The sequence below is a fragment of the Erinaceus europaeus genome, chromosome 12, assembly GCF_950295315.1.
Source record: "Erinaceus europaeus chromosome 12, mEriEur2.1, whole genome shotgun sequence".
Lineage (NCBI taxonomy): Eukaryota > Metazoa > Chordata > Mammalia > Eulipotyphla > Erinaceidae > Erinaceus > Erinaceus europaeus.
This window is the reverse complement of record NC_080173.1, coordinates 25,865,563-25,880,249: the sequence shown is the minus strand read 5'-3', so window position 1 is coordinate 25,880,249 and position 14,687 is coordinate 25,865,563. Positions and strand designations below refer to the sequence as shown.

Below are 14,687 nucleotides of genomic sequence, written 5' to 3'. Positions count from 1 at the left end.
AGGTGCTCTCGTGAGCCTTAGTCCATTTAAAAGGCTTCCCTTCTCAGGTTGCCTCATAAAGGGGTTTTGCTATTTCAGCAAAACTGGGGATCCACAGCTGGCAAAATCCCACTGACCCTAAGAATTTTCTTACCACCCGTCGGGTCGTGGGAGTAGGTATTTTAAGTATACCTCTGGTCTTTTCAAACCCTCGGGGAGGATGAGCCTCTCATACCTTTCCACTGAGGGCATTTTGCGGTAGTTGCCAAGTCGCTTGCTAGCTGCTGTCATTGTCTGTAATTGGCATTCTTCAAGGGTCTCTCGGTTGTTAAAGACTCTCTACTACTTCCTCTACTCTCTTCCTACTTCCTTTAGTGTTTATAAAGATTTATCTGCTAATCTCTTTATTTTCTGGAGATTTTTTCGGATATCAGGGGCAGCCTGGTTTACAAAGACCATAATTACTGCTAACTTATTCTCTGGAGCTTCTGGATCTAGGGGAGTGAACATTTGCTTTGCCTCCATAAGTTTTTCTAAGAAGGCAGCTGGGGTTTCTGTCTTTTCCTGTTGCACACTACTAACCAAACTGATGGGTCGGCATGCAGACACCTGGAGACCTTCCATTAGAGTCTGGTGATAGACCCAGAGCTTCTCCTTACCTTCAGGTGAGTTAAAATCCCAGGTGGGTCTTATCAGAGGGAAACTGGCACCTACCAGGGCTGAGGTTAAGGCGGGCTTCCCATCCGCCCCGGGCACAAGTTTTCGGGTTTCCGGGAGGATCTTTTCTCTTTCTTCCATGGTAAAAAGAATCTGTAAAAGCTGCTGGCAGTCGTCCCAGATTGTCTGATGGGTAAAAATAACAGAATCTAACAGGTCAATGAGTGCTGCTGTTTTTTTCTGAAAACTTAGGGTTCTGCATTTTCCAGATATAAAGGTCACCAGTGAAAAACAGCCAGTACTGTGTCATTTGTTCAGCATTCTCATTCGGGGGTCCTAGGGCTCTGAGGGGCAAGGCCACCGAATCAGGTTCTCTGGGCTCTCGTACGCGGAGGGCTCTGTAAGTCCTGGCCTGCTGCTGGGGGTTCCTGTGGGGCTGGGGGAAGTTGAGGTTGGTAGGGAGGAAGGTACTCTAGGAGGCCTACTTCAGGACCACCTTGTAAATAGGGTAGGAGGGGGAAGTGGAAGGGGACGCATAGGGGGCAGTAGGCTGATGACGAGAATTCTTTAAAGCAAAAACAGTGGGTCTCAAACCCTGTGGAGTAAGAAAAAGGTTTTAGCCAAGGAGGGGGGGGGGGGTTCTCTACCAAATCCTGCCAAGTAAGAATATGAGGAATCTGATCTGGGTGTCCTGGGTGTCCGAAGATGACATCTCTGGTAGCATAGATAGTAGGCAGGTTCCATGTTCCTTCTGGGGGCCAACTGGTAGAGAAGGTTGTCCACTTATCTTGACAATAAGTGATCATCCGGTCTTGTTTTACTCCTAGACTTAAATTGTGAGCTCTCTGAATTCTTTGAAATGATTCAGAACCATAGTCAGAGGAGTCGAAGTAGCCTGACTCCTGACTTTGGACTTAAGAAAGACAAAACTGATAATGAATACAAAGACAACACACACAAGGAAAATACAGAGACAACCCACACAAAGAGAATATAGAGAAAACAACATGTTTAAAGAAAACTCTAGAGGCCCAGCTGCCAACACTCTGAACCAACAGATGGGAGGACAGCCTCTCGCTGCTTCCCTACAGATGGGAGGACGGCCTCTCGCTGCTTCCTTACAGATGGGAGGACGGCCTCTTGCCACTGCTTCAATATAGAGGGGAGAACAGCCTCTCACTGCTTCCCTACAGATGGGAGGATGGCCTCTCGCTGCTTCCCTACAGATGGGAGGACGGCCTCTCGCTGCTTCCCTACAGATGGGAGGACAGCCTCTCGCTGCTTCCCTGCAGATGGGAGGACCTCCTCTTGCTGCCACTTCCCTACAGATGGGAGGACAGCCTCTCGCTGCTTCCCTGCAGATGGGAGGACAGCCTTTTGCCGCCACTTCCCTGCAGATGGGAGGACAGCCTTTTGCCGCCACTTCCCTACAGATGGGAAGACGGCCTCTTGCCACCGCTTCCCTACAGATGGGAGGACAGCTTTTCGCTGCTTCGTGGGAGCGACCCACTCTCCCATTCCAAATTTGCGAGGGGGATCCTATCCCCTACAGCAGGGCCTGAGACGTCTCCCAGGGCCCTGGACCCGGAGCCACCCAGCGTCCGTCTTCGACTCCAAGGGGTGTCTCGCTACAGATGCCTGAAGTTTGACAGGTCCTGAAGGCTCAGTGAGGCTAGCGTTCCTTTAGTGAGATGGGGATCCCCGACAGGACCCCAAATGTCGTGCCCAGAAGTTCGAGTCTCGATCTCACACCAGGAAGACCAGCATCACATGCAGTAGCAAGAGCCTTTATTAGCAAGCTTAAGGTTGGGCCACCGACACCCTTCCACACAAGGGGAAAGTCTATGCCGAGGACCCCGCAACATTGTTGCTCTCGGCTTTTTATAGTACACAGAAGTTTAACGGCTGTAATGGTTGTAACAAGGAATCTTTGGTTTCAGTTTAACAGTCTCTAACAAGTAATGGTTGGTTTCAGTGTAAAAGTCTCTAACAAGTAACAGTTGGTTTCAGTATAACAGTCTCTAAGAAGTAACAGTTTTTAATCTCCACATTCTAATCTCCACACTCAGGCTGGTAGTCACCTGGGTAATGCATCTTCTTTGTCATGTGTGTGATCCAGATTCTAAGCCAATCCCCACCACATTGGATTGGAGAAAGCCTTGCTCATATGGTGTCTTCCTGTCTCTATATCTATCTGAGTCAGCCCAGAATAGTGAAACTGGTCATGATAAAAAAGGTCTGCCTCATATGTTCAGTGCCTCCCAGTTTATATTCAGTATAAGTACTGAGTCAGTAACAACTATTGCTAACACTATTTCTACTACCATCATTATTTTTTTAATAATTATTAACATTACTATGAACCTCTTTTAAAAGGTTTGTTCTCATTATAATGAAGAGACTAGGAAAAATCAATTTGAAAGCATATCAAATTTTAAGGAAGTGTTTTAAGTATATGATTTACTAAATTACAGCAAACCAGTAAAAACTTCACCTCTGTTTTTGAAATCACCAAGAATGCTTCCCTTTTGTACCAAGATTATGAATTCAATTGTCTGTGACAGAGCCAAAGGGAGAGATGCATATGATCTCTTTAAGAGCTTTCTTACAAAAATAATTCAAGACAAGAAACAAGAGGCCTCAGTTACACGGCTGAGCAGCCATAAATCAATTGATAAAGTTCTCTGGGAACAGACTAGAAAGGAAAAAGTACATTATGTCAATCATAATCAAATTTAGCTTAAAGGAAAAAGGAATGTAATCCTACATTGATTCTCAAGCATACGCCAGTGTTTTTCACACATGAAACAATGATTATTACCCAGTCTTGATAACAGAAGAACATCAGCATCTACTGCATCTCTCCTTTTGCAAAATTCTGATTAATCGACAGTATAACAATAGTGTATCTCACAGTAATAAATAAAACAAACCAAGCAGTGTAGAGACAAGAAAGATGTAAACCGCTTGAGGGCTATGAACAGATTTTTGGCTAGTATGCCTCTGCTCTACTCCATTTGTAGACCAGTTATTCAGCCTATAGCTGAAAGGTGATAATCTACAGTGAGTAGGTGATTGGGAAAATAAACAAGTAGAATAATGGAAACGCAAACAAATCACTGTGATTTGGAGTCAACCCAATTTGTTAATCAATTCTTCCTCTTCTCCTTTTTTGTTTTCCCTATACTTGATAGGGCAGAGAGAAATTGAAAGGGAAAGACAGAGACAGAAAGACACCTATAGCACTATTTAACTGTTCTTGAAGCTTCTCCCACTGCAGGTGGGGGCTGGGTGCCTGAACCTGAGACCTTGCACATGGCAATTTGTGCATCATTGTCCAACCCCAAAAATTTTATTTGTTTTATGTTTAATGGGGGGGGGGGGAATGGAGAGAAATACAGAGAGAGTGAGAGACCAGAGCACTGCTCAGCTCAGTTTATGATGGTGCAGGAGATTGAACCTGGGTGCTTAATTGCTTTCATAAGATTTAATTATTTTAGGGAGTCGGGCGGTGGCGCAGTGGGTTAAGCGCACGTGGCGCAAAGCGCAGGGACCGGCGTAAGGATCCCGGTTCGAGCCCCCGGCTCCCCACCTGCAGGGGAGTCGCTTCACGGGCGGTGAAGCAGGTCTGCAAGTGTCTATCTTTCTCTCCCCTCTCTCTCTGTCTTCCCCTCCTCTCTCCATTTCTCTCTGTCCTATCCAACAACAAAGCAATGTCAACAATGGCAATAATAACCGCAACGAGGCTGCAACAACTAGGGCAACAAAAAGGGGGATAAAAGGCCTCCAGGAGTGGTGGATTCATGGTGCAGGCACCGAGCCCAATAATAACCCTGGAGGAAAAAAAAAAGATTTGATTATTTTATTGGACGATAAAGAAGCGAAGGCACCACTCAATCATCTAGGGATCTAACCCAGGGCCTCACTTCTGCTGTGCCACTGTTTAACTCCTCTAAGAAGTCCCTTCCTCAACTATAAAAAGTCTTAACAATTACTTCAAGGTAATTACAATTACAAGACTATGTTGAAATGTACAAAGTATTTTAACATCATGTCTGATACATGGTAAACTAGGAGTAAAACTGCCATGGGATATAATTAGGTTCCCCTTCCAGTGAGGGACATGTACTTGAGCTCAGAAACTTGGTAAGTTTGAGACCACCAGCAATTCACTTAGGTGTTATGAAACTGAATTTAAAAAAATATTTAATTTATATTTATTTTGGATAGAGACAGAGAAAGTGACATACACACAATACTGCTTCACCAGTTGTAAAGATTTTCCCCTACAGATGGGGACAGGGACTTGAACCTGGGTCCTTGCACATTGTAGTATGTGTGCTCTGCTAGATACACCACCACCCAGCACCTGATAATGGATCTTTTGCATCTGTACAGGGAAGCTAATAATAGCTACCTCAAAGTATTACTGTAATGTACATCGTAAATTTCCATCACTGACAGCCATAAGTATTTACATTGCCACTTAATTTTGTGAGCCAATAAAATTGCAGACCTCTAAAAAGCAGTAAAGTGCTTTTATAATAGATTAGGGGGAATAAAGATCTGGGGACCAATCTCTGTGTCTGAATCCTGCCTGTGCATTTTTTTAAAGCTGGAGTAAGTCATTTATCTCACCTCTGAAATACAAACAAATATTTTATCCCATTTCACCAGTCATCATTGCTGGAACCTGTCCTGAGAATAAAAATCAGTTTTCCCCTCTGCATCTAGCCTAAAATAAACTGCCGTTTTGCTAAATTGCCCCTGTGGATCCATTTTCTTTCTTGGACTGCCAGTATAGAAGGTCCACCTTTGCCTGTGCTCACACAGATTCTGCCTTCAGCCTTTACTAGACCATTGTGTTGGGGGCATGTATGTCAACCCACCTCTAAGATCCCACAGACCTGAGAGATGAGAAAGACCTGCTGGCTTTAAGAGTTAAACTGAAGGAGGACAACTAGGAACATAAGTGACCTAGAACAGGAGAAAGACTATCACTCTCATTTTACTATGAATATAAATGTACTTTTTTATTATTTATTTATTTCCTTTTGTTGCCATTTTTGTCACTGTTGTTGGACAGGACAGAGAGAAATGGAGAGAGGAGGGGAAGACAGAAATGGGGAGAGAAAGACACCTACAGACCAGCTTCACCGCTTATGAAGCAACTCCCCTACAGGTGGGGAGCTGGGGCTGGAACCGGGATCCTTAAGCCAGTCCCTGTGCTTCGCACCACATGCGCTTAACTAGCTGCGCTACTGCCTGGCTCCCATAAATGTACTTTCATTTGTTAAGAAGGACTGCAGGTGTGCTGCACAATAAAGTATCAGTCATGACACATGACTATTACACACTTGAAAAGTGGCTGATACAAATTGTGTGCAGTAAATATAAATCCAATTTAGATTTGGGCTTACTTATAAATAAATGTGATTTTTGGTTACTTTGTATTATACATGTATTATTTATAATATATTTCACCATGCACATAATATGTTATCATATAATATGTAAATATATGTAACATACAATATACATATTTATATTTATATAATATACATATTTATTTTTCCTTTCATTTGATAGGACAGAGAGATTGAGAGGAGTGGAGAGACAGAGAGGGAGAGAAAGATAGATACCTGAAGACCTCTTAACAGCTTGTGAAGCAACCTCCCTATATATGGGGAGCCGAACTCAAATCTAGGCCCTCGCATGTATCCTTGCTTATAGTACTATGTGTGATTAACTAGGTGCACCACTGCCTGGCCCCTAAATTAATTTCATTAACAATGCCAATTTGTTTTTTGCTTTTTCTCTTAAATGTGACTATAATTTAGGACTCACCTCTCTGGCTTTCTACATCTGTTTGGCAGCCCTGGGTTAGCATTTCTGTGTTTCCACTCAGAATGGTGGCATATAGTTCTTACCAAACTTAAGGGGTTCTCATGCTCTCTTCTCATCACTTGGACTAGGTTACTTACTCATTTTCATTAAATCCTTTCCATATAAGGGGTTGGGCGGTAGTTCAGTGGGTAAGTGCACAGGGCACGAAGTGCACGGACCAGTGCAAGGATCCCGATTTGAGCCCCCAGCTCCCCACCTGCAGGGTGGTCGCTTCATGGGTGATGAAGCAGGTCTGCAGGTTGTCTATCTTTCTCTCTCACTTTCTATCTTCCCATCCTCTCTTGATTTCTCTCCGTCCTATCCAACAATAACAGCAACAGTGGCAACAATAACTGTAAAGGCAACAACAAAGGCAACAAAATGGGGAAAATATCCTCTAGGAGCAGTGGATTCATAGTACAGGCACTGAGTCCCAGCAATAACCCTGGAGGCAAAATAAATAAATAAATCCTTTCCATATACTCAAACAGTACATATACTTTCCATATACTCAAACAGTACACTTCTGAAGAAAACTCATGATGGGGTATGGAAATCAACACTATTAAAGCTAGGTGGTTGCATATCTGGTTTGATTACACACGTTACAATGAGCAAGGACCCAGGTTCAAGGCCCTGGTCTCCACCTGCAGGGAGGAAGCTGATTCACAAGTGATGAAACTACTTCAGGTCTCTCTCTCTCTCTCTCTCTCTCTCTCTCTCTCTGCAGTCTCTCTCTCTCTCTCCCTCTCTCTCTCTCATCTCTCTCTCTCCTTCCCATCTCAATTTCTTGTCTGTTAAAAAAAAAACAGAGAGAGAGAGGGAAAAGAAACCAACACTATCTGGACAGAGAATTAGCTTACCTGTAGAGTACACACTATATTTTACTGCATACCTTAATTTATATCAGCCACTTTTCAAGTGTGTAATAGCCACATATCATGACTGATACTTTATTGTGCAGCACACCTGCAATCCTTCTTAACAAATGAAAGTACATTTATATTCATAGTAAAATGAGAGTGATAGTCTTTCTCCTGTTCTAGGTCACTTATGTTCCTAGTTGTCCTCCTTCAGTTTAACTCTTAAAGCCAGCAGGTCTTTCTCATCTCTCAGGTCTGTGGGATCTTAGAGGTGGGTTGACATACATGCCCCCAACACAATGGTCTAGTAAAGGCTGAAGGCAAAATCTGTGTGAGCACAGGCAAAGGTGGACCTTCTATACTGGTAATCTAAGAAAGAAGATGGACCCACAGGGGCAATTTAGCAAAATGGCAGTTTATTTTAGGCTAGATGCAGAGGGGAAAACTAATTTTTATTCTCAGGACAGGTTCCAGCAATGATGACTGGTGAAATGGGATAAAATATTTGTTTGTATTTCAGAGGTAAAATAAATTTTCATATGCAATTTATCATTGCATATGAACCCATATGCAAAATGTTAATGTTAAATGAATAATGAGCCTGGTCATCAAGATAGCCAACCTGGCTAGTGTAGTGTGTCTGCATTGTTATGTGCTAAAGAGAAATGTAAAACATAGTTCAGGAACACAGTCAAATTGTTCTTGCAAGTCAGTGTTCTTTAGGTATAGGATTGTCTGTCACAGTTCAGGGTGCCAGTATGCCAGGCTAGCTTCGCGGCGGGAGACAGAGATGACCAGAAACTCATGGCTGAGCTGAGAACTCAGTTTAATCTTTATTCACGAGTGGGCAAGCAGTCCAACAACCTAATCATAACACGATCCTGTCCTGCCTTTTTCCCCTCAGTGGAAGAGTCTGGAACCCAGGAAATATCTAGGATAGGGGGCGGGGGGGGGGGGAGGAAGGGAGAAGCGTGAAAAGGCAAGGACTAAACCAAAATCTCCTGGAGGCAGGGGGAGTGAGATCAAACCAATGTAACAGAATGACCATGTAAATAGACCACAACGTCAAGCAATATAACAGAAGGGATCCCAGAAGCAGAACTAGAAGCATACCAACATAGGATGAGACTCAGCAAATTTTATTTTTTCCTGACATTATGACTTAATAGTGATTTACAAGATTATAAGATAATCGGCATATAGTTTCATACCAATACCACCACCAAAGTTCTATGCCCCTAATCTCCCCCTGCCTCCAACAATAACCATCATAGTGGTCCCAAGGTCTTATATATGGGTTGACTTTCTTTTTTCAGGTTCATGTGTTTAGTTCTCTATATTCTACATATGAGTGAAATCACCCAGTAGTTGTCCTTCCCTTCATTACTTACTTTACTAAGTATAATCATTTGCAGTCCCATATATTTTGTCTCAAATGCCACAATATTCTATTTTGTTTTTACTTTCTGAATAATACTCCATTGAGTGTATAACCCATAACATCTTTATCCAGTCATCTGTTGCATGGGTATGTAGGTTGCTTCCATATTTGGTTATTGTGAACTATGCAGCTGTAAGCATGGAAGTTCATATGTCCTTCTGAATTATTGCTTTCATCTCTTTTGGATAAATGCCTAAGAGTGAAATTGCTGGATCATAAGGCATTTTGATTTGAATTTATTTATGGATCCTCCATACTGTTTTCCATGATGGTTGCACCAGTTTGCATTCCATCCAATATTGTAATAGCATTCCTCTTTTCTCCACATCTTCTCCAATTGTTGTTTCTTGTTTTATTTGTGAAGGCCATTTTCACAGGTGTGATATGGAATCTCAATGTGGTTTTAATTTTTATTTCTCTAATGATCAGTGAAGTAAAGCATTTCTGCATATGTCTGTGATCCATGTTTATCTTTTCCTTAGAAAACTGTCCATATCTTCTGTCCACTTTTCATTGGGTTGATCTTTTTTCCGTTTTGTTGAACTATATGATGTGTGTGTGTGTGTGTGTGTGTTGTATCAACCACTTGTCAGATGCATGGTTTATAAATATGTTCTCCCAGTTGATGTGTTGCCTGTTTATTCTTACAGAACTTTCTTCTGATGTGTAGAAGCTTTTTAATTTGATGTAGTCCCATTTAATCTTGCATTAGATTCCCTAGTCTATAGGGTAAAGTCTCCAAATACACCTGTGATATAAAGTCCCCACTATGTTTCACCAATATGTTCTTCTATGTATTTTACAGCATCAGATTTAATATCCACATTTTAAATACATTTTGAGGTAAGCATTAATGGATAGTCAGGTTTTATTTTTCTACATGTGGCTGTCCAGTTCTCCCAGAAAAATTTGTTAAATAAACCTCCTTTTTCCCATTGGAGAGTTTTGGCCATTTTGCCCTATACATGTGTGGGTTTAATTCTAGGATCTCTATCCTGTTCCATTGATCCAAGTCTCCATTTTTGTTCCAGTTCCACAGCTTTATTTACTACTGCTTTGTAGTATAAACTTAAGTGAGAATTGTATTGCCTCCATTTTTCTTCTTTTTTCCTCAAGAGTTCATCAGAATATTTTTATAAACCACTCAGTGAACTGTGGACAGTGTAACCCTGTTGGCCACAGTTTCTTCATATGCATAATGCTAAGATAGCTCTTCTGGCTAGTTCTTGGGATCTTGACTCTAAGAGTGAAAGTGTTCTTTTTTTTTCCTGAGGTCAACATTGCATCTTTTTATTTTTTATTTATTTTGATTTTTTTTTATTTAAGAAAGGATTAATTAACAAAACCATAGGGTAGGAGGGGTACAACTCCACACAATTCCCACCACCCAATCTCCATAACCCACCCCCTCCCCTGATAGCTTTCCCATTCTCTATCCCTCCGGGAGCATGGACCCAGGGTCATTGTGGGTTGCAGAAGGTAGAAGGTCTGGCTTCTGTAATTGCTTCCCCGCTGAACATGGGCGTTGACTGGTCGGTCCATATTCCCAGTCTGCCTCTCTCTTTCCCTAGTAGGGTGTGTCTCTGGGGAAGCTGAGCTCCAGGACACATTGGTGGGGTCTTCAATCCAGGGAAGCCTGGCCAGCATCCTGGTGGCATCTGGAACCTGGTGACTGAAAAGAGAGTTAACATACGAAGCCAAACAAATTGTTGAGCAATCATGGATCCCAAGCTTGGAATAGTGGAGAGGAAGTGTTAGGGAGGTACTCACTGCAAACTCTAGTGTACTTCTGCTTTCAGGTATATATTTTGCAGTAGTTTAATGATACGTGTGAACATAAGCTCTCTCTCACAGAAACTGGTGTATATCTAGGTTTTGGGACTTTGTTAGAAAGTGAACCACCTGAGATGAAATTAGAGTATACTATGAAAGGAAAGGTCTCACCCGAGTAATGAAGCTGAAGGGTTGTCATTCCACATGTGAAGTCTCTGGACACAGTCTGAGGTGAAGCATGTTGAGGTGGCAATCGTTGCGTTGGTTAGGTTGTGATCGGCGGATGCAATATTATTTGATATGGATTGGGAGAGGCATACGGGAAAGTGGGTCCTATCCAAGGGTTCCAGGACTGGGGGAAGTAGGGGCTCTATAATGGAGATGTGAGGTTCCTGCTGTCTTAGGGTTCAAAAAGACAATCGATAGTTAATGTTATCATCACATTATTTGGTAATTGAAAGTGTTCTTGGAAGCATCAAAGCACCTTTCAAATTATAGTCTCTCTACTCAGAATAAAAGCTCAGCAAAACTAAAAACATATCTTCAAGGTATTAATATATGCACAGTGCTAACTTCATAATAAATACTACAAATCTATGACTTGAGTTATTCCCATCTTGTTAGACAAGAAGTAGCATTTATAAACTACTGGCTTTTTGGCCACACCATTAGAAGAAAGTCATTTCCAAAATGAGGTATTTACCTCTCCAGATACAAAAGATTATTTTAGGTGAACTATTAATGACATTAAATAATATGAAAGAGTTCAAATTCAGTTCATTGTGAGGCCAGTTCATTAGATCACGTTAGTAATTTATTTAGTATTGCTTGTAACACTTGCTTATTTATTGTTTATTTAACATTGTTTGTAACACCTGTTAATACCCACTTAACAACAGTCCAAGCCTCCAAGGAATTGGGTAACTCTCCTCAGCTAGAGTGAGAGGTGTTTTATTTTCACAGTATAATATTTATATTTGCATCTTTCTTCTAGCGCTGGCAAGTTATATTGGTAAACATTTATACTGCATATGTAACTTCCTCCTAAGGTGACCTTTTTTATATAAAAAGGGTAATTTGCTTTACATGCAATTTTAAATACTGACAGAAGGTATGAGAACAGAATATAAATTGCAGTAAGTACTAACTACTATAGGTCTTATTAAATTGACTAAAATTTAGAGTGTACTAACTAATGAAACTATTCATAGAAAATAAACCAAAAGGGGGCTGGGCAATGGTGCACCTGCTTGACCATGCTACCATGCACAAGAAATCAAGTCTAAAACCCCTGGTCCCCACCTGCAAGGGGAAGCTTGTGCTGCAGGTGTCTCTCTCCCTTCCCCCCCCATTACTCTCTATCCTATCAGATACAAAGTTAAATTTTAAAAAATATTTAAGAAAACAAAATGCACCAAAGAGCATCCCTCCAGTTTTTAAGAAAGCTCATTATGTGCTACAGGAGTAAAACCAGCAATAATTATAAGTAAGTATTTAACCTGTCTGTGCTTCAGTTTTCTCATAGGTAAAGCAGGGATAGCATAAGTACCTATGTCATAAGGTTAATGATGTCTAAGTGCTTAGCAAAGTGTCTGACATTAGGAGGTGCTCCAGTAACTGCATGGCAGCCACTGTTACTGCTGCCCCAAACACAACCACTATTTCAGGACCTCCTCTCAGGGAACCTTGGCCCTTCTTCTCCATGATCTGTACCCAGGAGGTGACTGCCTGGGTAACACAAGTGGGCCACTTCCCTGGGGATTTCTGTAGAGTTTGTCCATTAGGAAGCCTTAGCAAGTAAAAAAAGAATGGGAGGCAGGAAGTGTTTGTAATGCTCTCTTTTGTCTCACGCCCTGCAAGTAGTCTCAAATTCAGATTAATGCCTAAAGTCAAAAAAGTTGAAAAGTTCTGCTAGAATACACTTTAGTTTGACTTTTGGCATAACCTCCCCATACTTACACTTTGAAAAACTGGTTTAAGACCATATTCTGAAACCTTTTGATGCAAAAACCTCTCAATCCCAATTTGTACACTTGCTGTTTGGTCTAATTATAAATCCTGATGTTGCTGTAAGGACATAGAGAGCCAGCTGAAGTTCTGTCTTCCGGAGAGTCATAGATATAATCAGTCAGTTCTTAGATCCCATTGTTTTGATATGATCTAATTATAAAATGAATTATGTTTAAAGATAAACCCACTTGAATATAACAAATTACCTATCACCTCTAATTGTATCAGTGTCACCTGATACGTTCTTATATAATGTTATGTAAATGTACTGCTTTTGAATTTAAATATATTGGGGAAGTATCGTTTATAAGACAGTCAAAACTTTACAACTCTTACAGTCTCTCATGCCCCAGGTATGCAGTAGAAAACACATAGTTCTACTAAGGAACAATGAACGAGTTGATAAATATTGCCATCTAGTAGGCTCTAACAATCAACAAATCTTCTGAATATTGGAAATCATCAAAAGATCATGGGCCCAGGAGAAAGGTTGCCTACAGTCAGATTCTGGAACTTACACTGATTATCAATATAACCTCAAATATGCAACAATTCATAGATTTATTACCTGAAACTGAGATAAAAAATAGTAAGTTCTCTACATGGGGTTTACAGAAATAATTTGAAAGGAATAAGTACTTTAAACAATTCTTGGGATAGCATTAACTTTTAGTAATGATCACTATTATTTATTGTATAGAAATACAAAACTTCGTTTTTCAATACAGCTTCCTTAGTTCTGATGCTATGGGATTTTAGGATTTTCTGAAAGTCGAACTTAGTAAGTAGTTTTATAAACAAACTGATTTCTTATACCATTTTATTTTTTGTCTGCTTCTGTAGGACTTCATTGTCACCGTAGTTTTTTCGTTCTTGTGGTTGGTGGGTTCATCAGCATGGGCGAAAGGACTGTCTGATGTCAAGGTTGCTACGGATCCCAAGGAAGTATTATCACTGATGTCAGCTTGCAAACAGCCCTACAACAAGTGCATAGCTGTCCACAGTCCTGTCATGTCCAGCTTAAACACTTCTGTGGTATGTTTTCTTCTATGCTTTATCTCTAAAATCTTTGTTTGTCAGCTAGATGAATAAGAAAAAAAAAAATTCAGAGGTCATCATGGCCTCCAAATCTAGGCCAATTTAAAAGGTGATATTTCACTCCAGGCACAAGATGATCCTTCGGCCTTCAAATTTTTCTGTTGTCAGATCCCATAGATTTTAATGCTGCCAATTACAGAGTTCTTAATAAGAACCCAGCAGGTGCAGGCAGCAGCTGCCTGGATGACAGTCAAGTCAAAATTCTAAGCTAGAAGCAGATAAAGAGAAATCTGAAATTTAAGGCTGAAACCTGTCAGAAGTTAAAAGCAATATTTGATAGCATAGAGGTTTCCTGGGAAGAAAACTTTGTTTAGGCCATATATAGTTAGAATACATCCAGTTGATTGCCTGGAGAAAAATATGCAGAGCTACTCAGGTGCAGAAAGAAATGCATCATGTATAAAAATACTTATAATTGTTTCGGTAATCTTATGTTCTCTGTGTTGTTGATTTATTTTCTTGATAATTTTGGAAATGTTGAACATGTTAGTTGAACTGAGTCAAATATTATCACCAAGCATCTTGCTTCTTAGAGGATAGTAGAAAATCTGAGAACAGGGTCACTAAATTGAACCCTTTTTTGAATTTCTTTATTGAGGGAATTAATGGTTTACAGCCAACAGTAAAATACATGCGGAACATTTCTCAGTTTTCCACATAATAATTTAACCCCCCACTAGGTCTTCCTTTGCCATCATGTTCTAGGAGACCTGAACCCTCCCCCCTACCAGGAATCTTCTACTTTTTTTTAATTTCTTTTTTGGGGAATTAATGTTTTACATTTGACAGTAAATATAATAGTTTGCACATGCAGAACATTTCTCAGTTTTCCACATAACAATACAACCCCTACTAGGTCATCTGTCATCCTTTTCCAGGACCTGTACTCTCCTCCCACCCAGAGTCTTTTACTTTGGTGCAATACACCAACTCCAGTAAGAGTTCTGCTTAGTGTTTTCCCTTCTGATCTTGTTTTTCAA

The 14,687-nt window shown here is 40.8% G+C and overlaps 1 protein-coding gene across 2 annotated transcripts in view; it reads left to right on the top strand.

Annotated features, from left to right (window-relative positions):
* The window catches only part of SYNPR (synaptoporin), a 384,773-nt gene that overhangs the window by 360,855 nt on the left and 9,231 nt on the right, over positions 1 to 14,687 (top strand). For both annotated transcript variants that reach the window (XM_007520608.3, XM_007520609.3), the window contains one exon: positions 13,453 to 13,644. In XM_007520608.3, the coding sequence (XP_007520670.1) occupies positions 13,453 to 13,644 (192 nt within the window). The remainder of the gene's footprint in view (positions 1 to 13,452; positions 13,645 to 14,687) is intronic.